This window comes from Neoarius graeffei, chromosome 26, assembly GCF_027579695.1.
Source record: "Neoarius graeffei isolate fNeoGra1 chromosome 26, fNeoGra1.pri, whole genome shotgun sequence".
NCBI lineage: Eukaryota > Metazoa > Chordata > Actinopteri > Siluriformes > Ariidae > Neoarius > Neoarius graeffei.
In genome coordinates, this window is record NC_083594.1 from 44,715,110 (window position 1) to 44,735,393 (window position 20,284).

General features: G+C 40.2%; 1 protein-coding gene across 2 annotated transcripts in view; it reads left to right on the top strand.

The window, feature by feature from the left end:
* The window catches only part of phtf1 (putative homeodomain transcription factor 1), a 36,740-nt gene extending 22,608 nt beyond the window's left edge, over positions 1-14,132 (top strand). For both annotated transcript variants that reach the window (XM_060910896.1, XM_060910895.1), the window contains exons 15-17: positions 179-274; positions 11,477-11,602; positions 12,294-14,132. In XM_060910896.1, the coding sequence (XP_060766879.1) occupies positions 179-274; positions 11,477-11,602; positions 12,294-12,314 (243 nt within the window). In that variant the 3' untranslated portion in view covers positions 12,315-14,132. The remainder of the gene's footprint in view (positions 1-178; positions 275-11,476; positions 11,603-12,293) is intronic.
* The last annotated feature ends 6,152 nt before the right edge of the window (positions 14,133-20,284 follow it).

Here is a 20,284-nt window from a genome sequence, read left to right on the forward strand (position 1 = left end):
GAAACACTGTGTGTATAATCAAGTCTTGGCAAACACACAGAGCAACACATCAACAATTCCCATGCACTAGCCTGATCACTGCCATTGTAAAACTTGGAAGTGAAGTTCCAGTTAAGTAAATCATCAAATCAAACTGTACTTCTATTTGCTTGGTCTCGCATTTTTCTTTGTCCTCCAGATAAACTTGTATCTGAAGATGGAAAAGAAACCAGAGAAGAAGGATGACCTCAGCATTGTCAACAATGTGCTGAAACTGGCCACGAAATTACTGAAAGTAAGCTTTGTATCATTAGCGTCTTCAATACACCATGTCCCCTCAGGATTCTCTTTCCAGGATGAAATTTTGATTTCTAGTACAACCCCAATTCCAAAACAGTTGGGACGCTGTATAAAACATAAATGAAAACATGGTTCCGTAGTAAAAAGAGTCCAGGTGCTAAACTGGTCTGCCTGCAGTCCAGACCTGTCTCCTGTTTAAAATATTTGGTGCATTATGAAGCGCAAAATATGACAAAGGAGACCCCGAACAGTTGAGCAACTGAAATTGCATATCAGGCAAGAATGAGACAATATTTCTCTTTCAAAACTACAGCAATTCAGTTCCCAAATGTTTACAGAGTGTTGTTAAAAGTAGAGGTGATGCAACATGGTAGTAAACATGCCCTGTCCCAACTTTTTTGAAATGTTTTGCTGACATCAAATTCAAACTGAGTATATATTTTTTTCAGTTTCAACACTTGATATGTTGCCTTTGTACTATTTTTGTACATGATTTGCAAATCATCGCATTCTGTTTTTATTTACAGTTTGCACAGCGTCCCAGCTTTTTTTTGGAATCGGGCTTGTAGAAAGGCGATCGTACTTACCTAGCAAGGTTTTAGATTCTAGAGACTACAAAAATAGACCATTGCCATTATGTGGCCAATAGTGATTCTCCACTGTAACTCAGGAGAGTTATGAACTTATTGCTTGCAACCGTTTTGTTGGGAGCACCAGAAGTACTAAAATGTGTACTCCAGGACCAGAGTGGGGAACCTGTGCTTTTAAAATAATTTGCTGCCACTTGAGGATCAATTTCTTGTAGGTGTTTGCTTGTTTAAAAAAAAAAAAAACCTCATTAATAGGGTTGCATTACTTTGTGGCTTAGCATCTCTGTTGTATTTCCTCTGTGCATCTTGTAGCTTCCTCTTTCATGTCGAAAAAGAGAGTCCTCTTGTATCAGTTGCTCAAACAAGTTCCCGTAAGTCACTGATGTTTTAGCAAGAACGAGACGAGTGGGAGTTTTATGAGATATTACTGTACTTTACCCATAAAAGGGTTTCAGTGGCTTTTGTATTTTGACATTTCCATGGATTTACAGTGGTGCTTGAAAGTTTGTTGAACCCTTTAGAATTTTCTATATTTCTGCATTAATATGACCTAGAACAACATCAGATTTTCACACAAGTCCTAAAAGTAGATAAAGAGAACCCAGTTAACCAAATGAGACAAAAATATTATACTTGGTCATTTATTTATTGAGGAAAATGATCCAAGATTACATACCTTTTGAGTGGCAAAAGTATGTGAACCTTTGCTTTCAGTATCTGGTGTGACCCCCTTGTGCAACAATAACTGCAAATAAACATTTCTGGTAACTGTTGATCAGTCCTGCACACCGGCTTGGAGGAATTTTAGCCCGTTCCTCCGTACAGAACAGCTTCAACTCTGGGATGTTGTTGGGTTTCCTCACATGAACTGCTCGCTTCAGGTCCTTTCACAACATTTCAATTGGATTAAGGTCAGGACTTTGACTTGGCCATTCCAAAACGTTAACTTTATTCTTTTTCAAGCATTCTTTGGTAGAACGACTTGTGTGTTTAGGGTCGTTGTCTTGCTGCATGACCCACCTTCTCTTGAGATTCAGTTCATGGACAGATGTCCTGACATTTTCCTTTAGAATTCACTGGTATAATTCAGAATTCATTGTTCCATCAATGATGGCAAGCTGTCCTGGCCCAGATGCAGCAAAACAGGCCCAAACCATGATACTACCACCACCATGTTTCACAGATGGGATAAGGTTCTTATGCTGTAATGCAGTGTTTTCCTTTTACCAAACATAATGCTTCGCATTTAAACCAAAAAGTTCTTTTTTGGTCTCATCCGTCCACAAAACATTTTTCCAATAGCCTTCTGGCTTGTCCACGTGATCTTTAGCAAACTGCAGATGAGCAGCAATGCTCTTTTTGGAGAGCAGTGGCTTTCTCCTTGCAACCCTGCCATGCACACCATTGTTGTTCAGTGTTCTCCTGATGGTGGACTCATGAACATTAGCCAATGCGAGATTAGCCTTCAGTTGCATAGAAGTTACCCTGGGGTCCTTTGTAACCTTGCCGACTATTACACGCCTTGCCCTTGGAGTGATCTTTGTTGGTCCTGGGGAGGGTAACAATGGTCTTGAATTTCCTCCATTTGTACACAATCTGTCTGACTGTGGATTGGTGGAGTCTAAACTCTTTAGAGATGGTTTTGTAACCTTTTCCAGCCTGATGAGCATCAACAATGCTTTTTCTGAGGTCCTCAGAAATCTCCTTTGTTCGTGCCACGATACACTTGCACAAACGTGTTGTGAAGATCAGACTTTGATAGATCCCTGTTCTTTAAATAAAACAGGGTGCCCACTCACACCTGATTGTCATCCCATTGATTGAAAACACCTGACTCTAATTTCACCTTCAAATTAACTGCTAATCCTAGAGGTTCACATACTTTTGCCACTCACAGATATGTAATACTGGATCATTTCCTCAATAAATAAATGACCAAGTATAATATTTGTGTCTCATTTGTTTAACTGGCTTCTCTTTATCTACTTTTAGGACTTGTGTGAAAATCTGATGATGTTTTCGGTCATATGCAGTGGTCGAGTTGTAAAATCAAACCAGGGGGGATGGTGAAATTTTTAGTCGCGTGTCGACCCATCGGTCGGTCCGTCGGTGGGAAACTGGTTTGCTTTTAGGAGGGTTTGCACACAATGTAGGTCTGTGGACCTTGTTCATTTACCAGACATACAGTATTTTGTGCTGATAAAGTGTGTAGTACACACTGTGTACCCTTTTTATTGTTGTAAAAAACATAATACACTGGTATTTTACTGTAAAACATGCACAGTGTGGATGTCATGTGTCATATTTAGTCAGTCTACTGGCTGACGTACCTACCACATTCTCCATGTAAGGGTGAAATACAGATGACAAATTCGAAGTGTAACTTCATAGTCATGGTAGGCTCCTTTTAAATCGTTTGGTAAATAATTTATTAAAACCTCAGCAGGCAATGTAAATGAACAACTGAATCTTTTCATATCAAGTCAATAGAATTTTTATTCAAAGCTGAACATTGGGAACATTGAGTTAAATACAGAGGTAGGTAGGGAACCAATAAGCTAAAACAAGCAACAGTAAATTGTAAATCTTCAGCTGTTGGTTCTCCTGCTTGCTCCTGCTCCTGTATTGTCTCACACTCCGGGTCCCCTCCAGCTCCTGTCGCACTGTGTTGCAGTTGCTGCTGACTGTCATCTGGAATAAAGAGCAGTGGATAAGATAATTTAATTAAATATAGTTATAATGTTATTTCTGATTTATTTATTATCTGAACGAGGATTTGAGCTTCGAAAAATGACCGGATTCTTTCTGTAACATTGATTCCCGCTGGGCGGCACGGTGGTGTAGTGGTTAGCGCTGTCGCCTCACAGCAAGAAGGTCCGGGTTCGAGCCCCGTGGCCGGCGAGGGCCTTTCTGTGCGGAGTTTGCATGTTCTCCCCGTGTCCGCGTGGGTTTCCTCCGGGTGCTCCGGTTTCCCCCACAGTCCAAAGACATGCAGGTTAGGTTAACTGGTGACTCTAAATTGACCGTAGGTGTGAATGTGAGTGTGAATGGTTGTCTGTGTCTATGTGTCAGCCCTGTGATGACCTGGCGACTTGTCCAGGGTGTACCCCGCCTTTCGCCCGTAGTCAGCTGGGATAGGCTCCAGCTTGCCTGCGACCCTGTAGAACAGGATAAAGCAGCTACAGATAATGAGATGAGATGAGATGATTCCCGCTGTTATCTAGGTCACGTGACCAGTGCTTAATTTGTGAAGTGGGAGGTCCTGGAGCGGCAAATATTTTCAAATACATTTTCGTGAGAGCCATATATAAAAAGTGACGCTGAATACAACTAAAATGCATTTTTACGTATGACCAACAATTTGAGTGTAATATATTCTTTTTCATAATGAAGAGGCTCTTGACATGCCGTCTTCCTCCTGTCCCCCGCTGAATATTTTGACGCAAACGTAGCTTGGCGTGTTTCGAAGTGCCACTTTATTTCATTGTTTCATCGATGCAATCTTGTCATTGTATAGGCCTATTGGACACAAAGCAGAACCCTCTCACCCCACAAAGGCGAATTCCTCTGTCCATTCCTGTTGAAATGTACGGTAGCCTACCAGTCACCTTTTTTCCCTTTTTGCCATGTTCTTTGTCAAAAGGCTTTGCTTTGTGGACAGCTAACTGACTTTTTCATTAAATGGAGGTGTACTTCTTGATCTCAATGTGAGCTGATTAATCTGCAAGCCAGATGCAGTCACCAAAAGAGCCACATCTGGCTCCCGAGCCATTGCAGACCCCTGCGTTAAGGCAACAACTGGATCAACAATTAACAAATCAAACACAGGTTACAATATATTGATGGCCATAATAAAACACAGCAGAGTAAAGACTTAATCTTGCTTGTGTATCTGACTGAGATTATAAAAAAAGTAAATAAATAAAACGGTCCTGGCACTTGCACCCACAACGCAGCCCCATAGACCGTAGAACGCATTTGAACAATAGACCTACCATACCATGTGTCGACCGACCCGGCAGTGGCCCCGCTTGGCAAAAAAAATAAATAATATCAGACATTATGATCTTAGAAAACGCTTTAGTGACGAACAGTTACAGACAGTAATATGTCATGATATTATGTTATAAAATATTTTTTATTAGGCTATATATTAAATTATATATTAAATTTATCTTCTAAAATAACACTGTACTCATATCACAACCGGTTTATTTCACCACTGGAGATCAGATCACACAAGACATGAGTTAAATGACTCATTTTAAGGATTTAAGTAGGGTATTTAAAAGCATAGCCTAGGATTTCAAGCATATTTCAAGTTTAAAAGCAGTGCCAGGCTGGTACACTTACAGCAGGTGCTGGTGCAGTGTCACTGTGTCCAACGTCGTCAATTTTAGGTCGTTTAGGATCCGGCTGTCCTGGGACTTTGAAAAATTTTAGTAAGCTTTCTTGTTTTTTTGCCATTTTTTCCACAGCGCAAGCTAACGGCTATAAAAAACCCAGTGTTCTATTGAGCGGAAGTATACACCCCATGCCCCCCCCCCCTTCCCCTTTCGCATAGATTTTGTGGATGTCATAGGAGAGAAATCAACAACAGATATCAAAATCAAAACCGAACACTAAAGAAATTTTTATTTACTTATTTATTTAATTTATTGTTTGATTTTTTTTTTCCCTTTGTGATGGTCACGGAGGTGATCTGATCCATTTAAATAGCTGCCGGGACACCGAATGAAATGAAAATAGCTGCCGGATCCGACGACGGAGGTTCCGGATCTTGTTCCGTCATGTTCCGGCTCAAATTAAGCCCTGCACTTGACACCTTAACGTTGACGGTTACCAAGGAGCTGCCTCGGATACTTTGATAATTTTGCTTCGATACATACCAGCACTTTGATACATACTGGATACAAGCTAGCAAAATGAGTTAAAAGCAGGCATCTTTGGAAAGTTTCTTTGGAAAGGGGAAAAGGCCCATTGAGGAGACAGAAGAAGAGCCTATGACGAAGAAAAAGAAAGCTGCATTTTAGCAGACACTTTGTCGAGTCCTACACCAATCCTGCTCTGCCTTACATGTTGTGACCGGCTCTCTAATGAGGCAATGAAGCCTTCAAAACTGCTAGTGTCGTTTATTTTAGCCTTCCTGTCTTGAATAACACTTTTTGTTGCCTGAAGAATAACAAACGAACGTCCAGGCTGATTTAAATTAATGACCTTGTACAAGAAATCAAAGCTAACATGAACCTGAGTAAGCTATCGATAGCTGGCTAGACTCCAAACTAACATTCATTATGATAGCTGTGTTGTTATCCGCCGCCCACAAATTAGGCTACATATCGGTAACTTTACAGCATGATAGCGGGCTCACAGAAAGTGTGACTGATATTCGTAACTCTTGACTTACCTCCTGAAATGTTTTTTCTTGCGATCTTAAATGCGAACTTGCTTAGGTCTTGCTGTCCACTCCGCTTGGCCATGATGCTGCAATCCGCTGCTGTCACTGACGCCGAATGAAATCAAAAATAACGGAACCCCAACTGAATGTCACCTCCTCAAACGTTTCGCTTGCGCGTGCCCTCTCTCATGGTAGCTTATTGTATGCTCAGTTTCAGCAAAGCTACGTGGAATGGCATTTCTAATTCCAATGTTAAATAGAAGTAATGTCCACATTTATTGATAAAATTGCTCAAGGGAAGGGAGGGGGGATGCCCGTTTTAGAGGGGGGATGATTTTGACCATTTTTTTATTCCAGGGGGGATGGCATTCCCCCCCCATCCCCCCTCAACTTGAGTACAGGTCATATGTATGCAGAAATATAGAAAATTCTAAAGGGTTCACAAACTTTCAAGCACCACTGTAAATCATTGTTTGGATGATGGCGACACAGTTCAAACGTTTCAAATATTCAGTCTTTTGCAGGTTTATATTTCTAGTTTGATGTCATTTGGTTATTTTCGAGTTGATGGTCATGATGCAGTATGCAGACCACACAGAACTGAGCAGGGGCGCCATCTGCTGGCTTTTTTTTTAAATCTGAAAACATGCAGCAATTTATGAAAGATGATGTAGGTAACACAGTCCGTCTAAGAACTACAACAGTCCCTTTAAGAAGCTACAGGTCCCATCGGCCAACTTCCGCGTTGACCTACATCACGCCTGGGCGGGATCACCTACGTCCAGGGCTTTGAACCAGAATTTTTTTCCTATTGGTTCGTTCTGAACAGAAACGGAATTTTAACGTTTCCGGTTTTGGGTTCCACCATTAAATAGATGTTCCCGAACCGGTTAGAACAAAAAAATTTCGTTCCCGGAACGGTTAATTACGTTCCCTGTCAGCTGTTTAACAAATGGCTATAAAATTATGTCTCTGTCTCATCCAGCTTAAGCCAAATGTCAGCTAATTCTATTACAACCTTCATTAAATAAGACAAGAAATAATTCAAAACAATTATTATTTCAAATGTTGGCGATTTGGATTCTCAGTATGTCTTCCCATCTACACAAACAGAAAAAGTGCCAAAAATGAAAGATAATTCGTTTAGTGTGTTACCAAAGGCTAGTCAGGCCCTATAGAGGGCTACCGCATGACGTCACCGTGCCGCGAGATTTTGTTAGGTGCCATATTGGAAGACCAAGTACACATCTATGCAAGTACATACATACATAAAACAAACTACACCTGAAATCTAGCCAGGGCCGATTCTGCCCTAATCTGGACCCGGATGCAACATCGCGCAAACCCCCCCCCCCCCCCCCCCCCAAAAAAAAACCCACCAGTCTAAATCAGGACAACCATCACATAACTATAACTATAAACATTTTATATCAAATATTTTAACTAAATGGGCTATAATAAATAGGGCTGCCTCAGAAAAGTAACCATTCAATGACACAACTGAAAGCCTGCAGCCACGGCGGGCTGCCTCAGAAAAGTAACCATTTGTCCTACCTTAAAACTCGTTTTGCATTTTCTGCCTCCTTTTTTGTATTTTCGACCCTCCGTTTATTTTCTTTCCTTTTCTGAAAACCCGATTTGTGTCCAGACATTTTGTTCTGTTACCAACGAACTAACTCGTCAGGTCTCGTCTCTCAAGCCCGCGATGATTCTCGTGGGAAGGGCAACAATTGATACATTTTTACAAACAGCCAATAGGGAGGTTGCAACGTTCAGGCTCTTCTTTGCTCAGGCACTCAGTAATGCACTTACTCACTTATTATCACATGGAGATGTGATAGTAGTCCACCTTCCCGCTCTCTCCATTCAGTCAGCGAACGTCACACAGGAAGTGAACCCCAGCGGGTCATAGAAACTTGTGCAGGAGAAGAATGACTTTTTTATTTGTAGGCTACGGAAACTTTGAGGAACGAAATAAAAACCGGTATTAACCGGTTACCATTATTTTTAATAAGCGTTTCTGTTCCGGAACATAAAAAATAATAAAGTTTCTGGTTTCGTTTCTGTTCCATGTGAAATAGAAAAAGTTCCCGGTTTTCGTTCCTTGAACCGGTTCAAAGCCCTGCCTACGTCACATCCTCCAGGAAGCCATAAGTAACCCGGAAACTCCCAGCTCTTCCTCTTTCTGTCTGGACCAGCTGTCTGTAGGCACAAAGAGATTCGCTCCGCCGAGCAAACCAGATAAAGACGTCTTTTCCTCAAGAATCAGAGTTTCGCACTTTTCTCTTACCTTTGGCCACGGTAAAGTCTAGAATCGCGCGATTTTGACTCAGATTGAGCTACAACCGGTTTTTGTTTGTCTATTAGTAACGTTACCAAACTGCAGCCCAAGCAGTTAATTAGAGGCGACCGGCTCCCTCTGACAAAGCGCTGTGCACATTGTTTTAATCAGAGACTTTCTTTTCATCACAAGCGACCACGCGTCGGACCAGGAAATCCTCTGCTTTCCATGGAAGCGACTCACGTGCTCCACAACAGTGAAACTCCAAAGGTCTCGGAACATCTCTTCATAATCTTGCGTAGAGGCAAGATACTAAGTACAACCCCGATTCCAAAAAAGTTGGGACAAAGTACAAATTGTAAATGAAAACGGAATGCAATAATTTACAAATCTCAAAAACTGATATTGTATTCACAGTAGAACATAGACAACATATCAAATGTCGAAAGTGAGACATTTTGAAATTTCACGCCAAATATTGGCTCATTTGAAATTTCATGACAGCAACACATCTCAAAAAAGTTGGGACAGGGGCAATAAGAGGCTGGAAAAGTTCAAGGTACAAAAAAGGAACAGCTGGAGGACCAAATTGCAACTCATTAGGTCAATTGGCAATAAGTCATTAACATGACTGGGTATAAAAAGAGCATCTTGGAGTGGCAGCGGCTCTCAGAAGTAAAGATGGGAAGAGGATCACCAATCCCCCTAATTCTGCGCCGACAAATAGTGGAGCAATATCAGAAAGGAGTTCGACAGTGTAAAATTGCAAAGAGTTTGAACATATCATCATCTACAGTGCATAATATCATCAAAAGATTCAGAGAATCTGGAAGAATCTCTGTGCGTAAGGGTCAAGGCCGGAAAACCATACCGGGTGCCCGTGATCTTCGGACCCTTAGACGGCACTGCATCACATACAGGCATGCTTCTGTATTGGAAATCACAAAATGGGCTCAGGAATATTTCCAGAGAACATTATCTGTGAACACAATTCACCCTGCCATCTGCCGTTGCCAGCTAAAACTCTATAGTTCAAAGAAGAAGCCGTATCTAAACATGATCCAGAAGCGCAGACGTCTTCTCTGGGCCAAGGCTCATTTAGAATGGACTGTGGCAAAGTGGAAAACTGTTCTGTGGTCAGATGAATCAAAATTTGAAGTTCTTTATGGAAATCAGGGACGCCGTGTCATTCGGACTAAAGAGGAGAAGGACGACCCAAGTTGTCATCAGCGCTCAGTTCAGAAGCCTGCATCTTTGATGGTATGGGGTTGCATTAGTGTGTGTGGCATGGGCAGCTTACACATCTGGAAAGACACCATCAATGCTGAAAGGTATATCCAGGTTCTAGAGCAACATATGCTCCCATCCAGACGACGTCTCTTTCAGGGAAGACCTTGCATTTTCCAACATGACAATGCCAAACCACATACTGCATCAATTACAGCATCATGGCTGCATAGAAGAAGGGTCCGGGTACTGAACTGGCCAGCCTGCAGTCCAGATCTTTCACCCATAGAAAACATTTGGCGCATTATAAAACGGAAGATACGACAAAAAAGACCTAAGACAGTTGAGCAACTAGAATCCTACATTAGACAAGAATGGGTTAACATTCCTATCCCTAAACTTGAGCAACTTGTCTCCTCAGTCCCCAGACGTTTACAGACTGTTGTAAAGAGAAAAGGGGATGTCTCACAGTGGTAAACATGGCCTTGTCCCAACTTTTTTGAGATGTGTTGTTGTCATGAAATTTAAAATCACCTAATTTTTCTGTTTAAATGATACATTTTCTCAGTTTAAACATTTGATATGTCATCTATGTTCTATTCTGAATAAAATATGGAATTTTGAAACTTCCACATCATTGCATTCCGTTTTTATTTACAATTTGTTCTTTATCCCAACTTTTTTGGAATCGGGGTTGTAAGACTGGCAAGTTTTGGGCATAAAACTAGTCTTAGGAATTAGCTTTATGAAGAACTGTGAATTTAAACTCAGGAACAGTTTAAATGTGTACACTGTAGACCCTCAGGGTATTGAATTAATTATTGTTCTATTTTGTCCTCTCAATTGCTTAATAGATAGGTTGCATGCTCTCTCTCTCTCTCTCTCTCTATTCCTTTCTAACCCTTCATTATTATACATATTTTGACCTCATCAGGATTTCAGTGGAATTAGCTGCTACGGCTAATTCTTTTGTTTAATTAGCATCCAGGGCTAATTGTATTGTCTCAAGGGACCACGAGGTCGTCATCTTCCCCCCACAAACACACGTGGAGTTAGCTACCAGAGCTAATTCTTTTGTTTCCACCATGTGGACACAAACACATCTTAGCTAGCAACCAAAGCTAACTCTTTTGTTCTACTTAGAAACACATGGTCACGACCCCCCACTTCTCAGATAACACACATACCTCAGATAAGATTCCAATCACTCTCACACATCACTCTCAAACACACACACACACACACACCATATTTGTATATAATGATTCCAACTGCTATTATTCATTTTTATCTTTGTTATAATAAATTCAATTATTATTGAAACTGTGTGTTTATTTGTTGTACCAATATTTTTGAAGTACCCAACCTCAAAGAATTCCAAGGTGCATATCAGTTATGTAATACGGTAAGTGATCATAATAATTTGGAATATACCATAATTTAGCTGTTTGGTAATTTATTATTAAGCACCAAAATTAATGGTATTAATTAATGAGACTGATTTAATGGTACTTAATGAGACTGATTTAATGAGATTGATCACTCAATTACCAGTTGCACCTACAAAGATATGAATAGACTGGTGGATTGAGTAGATGTGAAAAATGGAAAACTTTTAACAAATAAATGTACCTTTAGACATTGATCATACTTTGAACGCCATTGCTAAACCCTCTATTTCGATGACACGTCTTCGTTTAGGAGCTGGACACACCGTTTCGTTTGTTGGGGCTGACGGTGAACCCCCTCATCTATAACATTACCAGAGTGGTCATCCTGTCTGCAATCTCAGCTGTGATCAGTGACCTGCTGGGCTTCAATATCAGAGTGAGCAGGCATTTACACTCGCACACATACTTGGCATCATTTCTCAATTTTTTATTAAAGTGGGGCATAAATGTTTTGTCAGCTAAACCAACTTAACTTAAAAAGTCCTGTCTGATTTACTAAAATTTCTGTAACAGTGCTTTTCTTCCTACCCATGTGCATACGTTGATAAATGCCAATCTCCATATAAATGACCAAGCACGTTCACAGCACAGCAGATTTATATTTAGTGCCACCCACAATACTCCATAAAAGCTAAAGTTCACAAACTCGCACAGCAGAAAAGAACATAATGGTGAAAGAGCGTCTTGTAAATGTGGCGTGTGCTAAAACCTCCAGTAATGTAGCTCATCCGTAGATCAACACTAACTCCTCTTCTTCTTTTTATAGGGTGCCATTTTGTCATCAATAAATAGCTCGTCTTATTTGTCTCAGTAAACTGATTGCTTTCTTTCAAGGCATTAACATGAAGTGATCGAGTTTCACAAGAATTAATTTGTGCGTGCAGTTGAAATAAATTGGTACAGCATAATCCATACATAAAAGCGCACTAACACTCACCATTTACACAACGAAGCCAGTCAGTCAAGGTTTACATTAGTGAGTTTCCTTATCTTACACAAATGCAAGAATGTTTTTTTGTTTTTCCATGCACTTTCATGTGCATCATTGTATATTTGTCTCTGTGCAGCTCTGGAAGATCAAACCGTGATGTGACACACCAGTTACCCTGCAGAGGGAAAGTGCTCTGTGCTGCTAAGAGGACCAAGCACTCTTACATTTGTACATGTGTGCAAATCTACTGGCTAAATCTACACATTCCTGTGAATCCTCATGTCTAGAATCCACTCAAGTCTGGTTGCCTTCATTTATTATGTTCACTTCCCAGGCCCAGGTGCCTGCACTTGTTTTTTTATTTTTTTTAATTTTCAAAAAATTATTTACAGATTATTCTTTCTTACAACTAATATAATTAACAGTTATTCCATGAAATAGAGTCATACATGAGCTGATGGCCAACGAGGTGCGTAGCGCTGAGTTGGCTATAAGCCATGTACGATGAGATTGAATGGAATAACTTTTATTCTATCCACATTCACTGGGTTTTGAGAAACAGAGCATTTTTATTTCTATTTTTTGCAAATTCGACAAATGAAAACTTTATACAAAACGTCCGACAAAATCATTTCCGCTTAGACTGGAAACATCTGCGAAATGACGGTAGCAATTTGTGAAAAATGCTCGAATAATAATTCTTGAAAAGTAAAAAAAGATGTGTTCTTACCATCAAATACCTTTTATTCTATATTTTGTTGCTTTTTTTTTGTATCTTTTCAGGTTTTCTTCTTCTTTAGGGTTTTTTTTTTTTGGGCGGTTGGCACACAAACTGTAAAAGCTGCCCTGATGTGGGTGGAGTACAGAAGTACAGCAGCCGGTTGTTAGTGCTCAGACACATGTTTATTTTATTGCTTTGCAACAAAGACACAGTGTTTTCTTAAGACAAGGACAGCCATACGCTCACACAGTCATGTTCTGGTCCCAACCACCATTCCTCTGCTCCCCTACTCCTTTTATACAGCGTCATCACTGCAAGAGACAGACACACACACACGTTAATTGACGACAGGTGTAGCGATTTGGCCACTCACCTTCCCCGACTCCGCCCTCCATTCACAAACTGATGCTCGGCCACGCCCACGCTGCCACACCAACTTAAAGGTGCATTACTGCCACTGACTGGGTTGGAGTGTGGAAAAGGAGATATGGAAGGGGGATGATATTCTTTTAGCTATTTCTGTTTCTTTTAAATACTTGATGATTTTTGGGGTTTTGTTTTCGAGTAGTTTTTATTTCATCCTCGGTTGGTTCAGCAACACACGCCGCCGTTTTGTTTTTCTCTACTCACGGTAAATGAGCTGATAGCCTAGTAGTAGAGTAGCCAATCAGAGCGCGCGATTGCTCATAGCCAATGAATGTGGATAGAATAATGACCAATTTCTGGACATGGTCAGTATAGTGGCTTGTATACGCTAAACAAGAATTCCACGCATTCCATTTTGATGCTGCATAAATGCTTAGTTTTCTATTTCCAGATCCATGACCTGGATACTCCTTTTGACTAATTGAAGTTCACTCAGTTTTTACTTTTTAAATGCCTGCATTTTTATCCAGAATTGGAATTTCCAGTGACGGTAAAGTTCTCGTCATTGATTTTGATTTTGTTCGTGTTTCTGTGACCTGATTTTCTAGATGTGGTGGAAAGCTCTTCATGCATTTGTGTATTTCTGCAAACTGGCTTGATCTGAACTAACTCTGGAGGTGATTGTGACCTGCTTAGAAAGCCACTCTTTCACTTAAAACCACTAGGTGCTTTATGACTGTTTTATGAAGAATGTCTTACACAGTGTAAGCTATTTATGGAATAAAAGCAATGAAATCGGAGTGATGTTTTAGGGGTAATGAAAGAATTGTATGTTCTTTCCCTGTAGGTGAATTCGATTTAATTCATATTAAACATGTTTCATAAGAAGATTTGAGGCCTGGTTATTTATAACACTGTACAGCATTTTCCTCTTTGTTTTACGCCTGATTTCTTTAAACTATACCGAACAACTTTACTACTGCTCTTGTTAGTGTGAATGATTTTTATATGCACTTGATGCCAGAAGTTTGGAAGCGATACTAACTTGCTTGCATTCGCTTTGAAGTGAGCAGATGGTAATATCTATCTTAACGTTAAACAAAAAGCAGCATTGTACGACGATCTGATTCTCTTTGGTTTACATTTGAAAATTATTGCTATATTGATGCATCTCACATTCGGATCCTCCTTGAGCCCTATTAATCAATGAACCGATGAAAACAAATTAAAAGAGAGAAAAATGCATGTGTATTTTTGTTCCCTTCAATGATGCGTAGTCGAATTATGAAGATTGCTCCATTATAATTATGTTCCCCTGAATAAAGCTCACTCCCACTCCAGTGAAAACGGTTCAGTGTAAGAGACTAAATAAAAACTGAAAGTTTTGCCCATAGTGCCTCCCAAAGCAAAACCCTCTTTGCTCAAATTTGACTTCAGGAACTTATGGTGTTTTGTTATACCAACCACAATAAACTACAGATTACGCTATATGGCCAAAGTATGTACACACCTGACGACAATGTGCTTTTTGAACATCCTGATCCAGATTTAGTCCTCTTTGTTATAATAACCTCAACTTTAGATCATGGTTGTGGGAGTTTGTGCTCATTCAGCTGCAAAAACATTAGTGAGGTCTGGCACTGGGATCCAGTGAGAAGGTCTGGGGTGCAGATGGTGTTCCAGTCCATCCCAAAGATGTTCGTTGGGGTTGGGTTCAGGGCTCTATGCAGGACGTTCAAGTTATTCCACTCCATCCTTTGCAAACCATGTCTTCATGGAGCTCACTTTCTGTTAAGGACCAGTGTCATACTGGAACAGGTTTGGGCTTGATTTTCAAGTTCCAGTGAAGGGAAATTGTAATGATACAGCATACAAAGACATCCTATACAGTTGTGTGCTTTCAACTTTGTGGGAACACTGTTGTCGTCCAAATTGTTCATTTTGATGATAAAAGCATGAAACTTTGCATGATTACTAAGTTTGCCGAGGTGAATAATTCTAGATATGGAGCCAACCAAATTTCGCACTCGGGGCTGAGTTATGAGCATGCTCAAAATCCCCAAGCATGAAAACGAGGCTCTCCATAAAAAAAAACTTGTAAACCACCTGATTTGTAGCATTTTGGACAAAAAACTGCACAGAATTAATTTTCCGGTTAGGGTTAATCTAACCCTAACCCTAGCTAGAGCAAAAAGAGGTTGGTCAAGCGCTATATATAGGAACTTGTGTCGGGTTCACATGTTTGACTGCTGATTGTATGACTTTCATTGAGTGTTGAATCATTGCTAGGGAGTGAGCATTTTCAGTAAACATTGGAAGGAGTGAAATAATAGCGGGTTGATAGCTTGTCAGTGTAGAATGAGATGCCTGATAAGCAGCCCATGAGATCCATTCATCTTCAGCAAGCTCTTCCTTTGAAAAAAGTTGATTAGTATTCTCTAGCCAATCTGCTTCAGTATCATGTTCTTGACTTGATTGAGTAAACTCTGCAGTAGTGACATTTGCAGGAGCAGAAAAGATGTCTTTCGGGGGCTCAGCCACTGGATGTACCTCACTGTAGAAAGAAGGAAGGTGATTTAGCCTTTTGGACCCAGTTTGCAAATTTGGATCGAACGTGTCAACAGGTCTTTCTTGACCCATTTTTGCATTGGTTGGGTGCTGCACTAAGGAAATTGCAGTTCCATGAAAGGAATCTTGAGCACTAGTGGAGCTGGTATTGTGGTCAACATTGTCGACAGCACCAGTAGTAAACAAACCATTTTTGAGTTTGGCAGGACAGACTGTCTTTTCTCTTTCATATCTTTCTATTACACTGTTCGCCGTTTCGGTGGTAATGGAAAGAACTCTGTCATACGAGATACAAAGTCCTAGTCTGTAAAAAGCCTCGATTAAAGATGTATCCCTAGTTGCACCATGGATTTTTAAAGCAGTATACAGAAGAAGTGGACATTCTCTGAAATTCACGTGATGGGTACTTCCTTTGGACTCAGCTCACTGACCTCGATATTTTGTAACACAGTTGAAAAGGATAAGTTGTGGAACTGTAAGGCATGGTTGGCTGTCATTCGGATCAAACTCGGTGGTTGGACCTTTCAAAAGCAAGCCAACAAGGGTTTTCAACGACGCTGGTACAGAATCTTTTTGACAATCTTCAGCAAATGTTCCATTAAATTAATTCTTGGTTTTTAACATGTCCTTCCTTATAATGTTTGCTGCTTTAGCTAGATGCCATGCATCTGAATCTTTTCTCTTTGCTTCCTTCAAGACCCCAGCTATTTCATGTTTCAATGCAAACAAGACTTGTCTTCCTTCTGTATGCGCTGTCAAGTCTGGAAATACCTCTAAAATTCGCTCCTTCAGTCTTGTTTTGTTGACTGTTGCTTGTTCCATACCAAGTTCCTGTTGTTTCAGACAATAAAAGCTGGCTAGATCAGCAAGTTTTAGAATAGCCAGTTCCTCAGACTCGAGAAAATCATCAATATATGCAATTAGTTCAGCAAAAGCAAGTTCTTCAAGCTCTATGTCTGTTGCTGAATTATCATCCATATGTTTAGTTGTAGACAATTTCACTTTTCTTGCTTTATTGTACAGACTGACAAGGCCCTTGGCATGATATCTTGCTTCAATAGCTATCATATCACCTTCAGATAGTTTAGCTATAAGTTTGTTGTCTTTCAAAAGACTTGCACATTCATGAACTTTTTGATCAACTTCAAATGTGGAAGCAGCATGAAGACTTGGTGCAGTGTCAGACTGTTCGCAAAAGAAGCAATAGTACTCTGCTATTCACACTTCTCTGGCAATAATGGAACTGCGGCGAGACTTCATAGGGCTAAACGTTGCTTTATCCTGGGAAGCAGAATTTTCACTAGCATGGGCGCCACCAGGGGGGGAAAGGTTAGAACAATTCTAGGGGCCCAGCACTGCCATGGGGCCCTTTAAGGGGCTGATAATGTGCTTTTAATGATTTTAATAAGACTTTTGAAATAACAACAATGCAATATTCCATCTGGTAAAATGAGCTAATTGAACAAGGTTGTCTATTTCTTGAGTTCTTCAACATATTGTCATTTAACCCTCCCCCTTTTGCGAAATGGTACAGTCCAGTTCTGGTAGAAGCGCGATGCGTTAAATCTGTGTGCTGATCAGTGCAACGCTACTTGCTGCTGTGTCGCGGTGCAGCAGCCAGCCAGCCAGCAGTGGAGTGCGTACAGTCTATGATCGCTAAATATGAAGAGTGGCTGTCAAAAACGTAAAGAAAGGCAGCTGAAAGCTGAGAGGGACCGGAGAGGCAGGCAACTGGTCACTCAGTTTTTCCCAAAGAAAGGTAGCTATCGCTCACGTGTGTTCAAAATATTAGCGAATGGTAAATGAACAGTATGAACGTGGTTGGATTAGCCTATCAAGAGAACACTTTTACAGTTTGTACAGTGACATTTTTTTCCATTTTAATAACTGAACTGACTTGTGTGATAAACAAGATGAAATATTACATTATGCTGGTGCTAATAACTAGTGCTAATAACCAGTTTCATAACTAATGGGATGCCCTAAATATGCACAGATTCAGCCTCAGGGGGACCTCCACCCTACCAAACCACTGAACCCCCCTTTGGAGAAGGAGGTAAGCAGCAAAACAACCCATAAATGCTTTAGGATTGAAGTTTTTAATGAGCAAGCGCCATATACAGTTTGCTAGATTAAAGTGTTGCTAATAACGGACACCAGTCAAGTGTTTGACATGGTTACATGTGTGGAATGTTCACACATTCTAAACCATTGGTTTCAAATCAAGGAGCTGGAGAAAGCGCAGCACACATAAAAGAGGGATAGAGGTTACAACATATGAAGAAATACATACGTAATTGATCAAACATATTCCCTTTTTGCAGAACAGTACACACAGCTTTCTACCTAACACATAACAATCCATGGGATTTCCATAGGTATTTTGATGCTGGGTAGAAAACTTTTTCTATGATTTATTAGCAGTCACATCACACATTTCACTACCAATTGTCCTAGCACAAGAAGGCATGTGGCAAAATCTTGAATTTTCATTTGTGATTGTAAATGCACCAGAATTAGTCACTGACCAGTTTTCATCTAGTCCCTGGTAGGTTAATACATAAAATGTAATAACAAAGTCACAAACTCAAGGTCCATGGGCTATCAAAAGTCAAATAATGACAATAGTGCAATTGTGACGAGGGTGGGCAAAGTTGGGGGGCCCAAAATTCTAATCTTTCATGGGGCCCAAAATTTCTGGCGGCGCCCCTGTTCACTAGCATTATCCTGATCTACTTCATTGAATTTCCTTTTCTTGGCTTGTTCAAGCTTACTATTGCCGAAAAGCAATCTACACGATTTATGCCACATAGCCTTGTTACTGTGGGCGGCACGGTGGTGTAGTGGTTAGCGCTGTCGCCTCACAGCATGAAGGTCCTGGGTTCGAGCCCCGGGGCCGGCGAGGGCCTTTCTGTGTGGGGTTTGCATGTTCTCCCCGTGTCCGCGTGGGTTTCCTCCGGGTGCTCCGGTTTCCCCCACAGTCCAAAGACATGCAGGTTAGGTTAACTGGTGACTCTAAATTGACCGTAGGTGTGAATGTGAGTGTGAATGGTTGTCTGTGTCTATGTGTCAGCCCTGTGATGACCTGGTGACTTGTCCAGGGTGTACCCCGCCTTTCGCCCGTAGTCAGCTGGGATAGGCTCCAGCTTGCCTGCGACCCTGTAGAAGGATAAAGCGGCTAGAGATAATGAGATGAGATGAGCCTTGTTACTGTACAATGTCTCCACAATTCCACTTCCATCATCCAATAGGGAAATTTCAAGACCACCAGGAAGTTTCCCAAGCTTTTGGAACTCCTCTACATTGGACGCAAACGAAGAATAACCAGCACCAACATCTTTCCTCTTCATGTTTGCTGGACATTGTAGTTCGTCTTTTGAGTCTTTCTGACAAATAATACACAGTCTCCAGTCCATAATTAGAAAACTGTATACTAACAAAACTAGCAAACTATACATTTAACAATTTTCTTTGAAAAAATGATCACAAATTGTAAATAAGTCACTCTTTTCGCACACTGCAAGTCTTCAACATGTAAGCAGCCATATTGAAAACCATGGAGGCCTGGGCTCTAACCTTGGAGAATATATTAGTTTTATTAACATTTCTGCCTAAATTACAAATATTTTAGTAAATATCATGAGAATAATATCTATTAACAATGTCATTTTCATTTCTTTTCTTTCCAGGCACAAATATAAAACTTTTGGTTGAAAAATTAACACATTTGTAATTTTTGACACAGGAAGCCCACAAATTTAAAATAAACGTGCATTTAATGTACTACATTGTAAATTAGAAGTCCCAATCAATAACATAGAAACATTGTTGTGCAGTTTTTTTTTTCCAAAATGCTACAAATCAGGTGGTTTACAAGGTTTTTTTATGGAGAGCCTCGTTTTCATGCTTGGGGATTTTGAGCATGCTCCATATCTAGAATTATTCACCTCGGCAAACTTAGTAATCATGCAAAGTTTCGTGCTTTTATCATCAAAATGAACAATTCAGCATATTTTTGGACGATAACAGCTGGACTATTAGGGAAGGGTGTGATTTGTCAGGTGTACACAAACTTTTGCCCATATACGAGGGTAGTTCAGTGGTTCTCAAACTTGGGTCTGTCTTTTTTTTTTTAAATAAAAAACTTAACAAGTACACCTTATATTATATATAGTACCATTCAAAATATTGTACACCCCTACTCATTCATAGGTTTTTCTGTATCAAAACTATGAAATAACATGGAACATGTAAGGATTTATGTGGTAAGCAAAAAAAAAAAAAAAGTTTCACGTTTTAGATTCTTCAAACTATCCAGCGTTTACCTCGAGGACGCTTTGCACACTATTGACATTATCTTAAATAGCTTCATGAGGCAGTCACCTGGAATGCTTTTCAGTTAACAGGTGTCTCATCAAAAGGTGGACGAGTTTCTTTCCTTTTTAATGTGTTTGAGATCAAATAATAAAAAT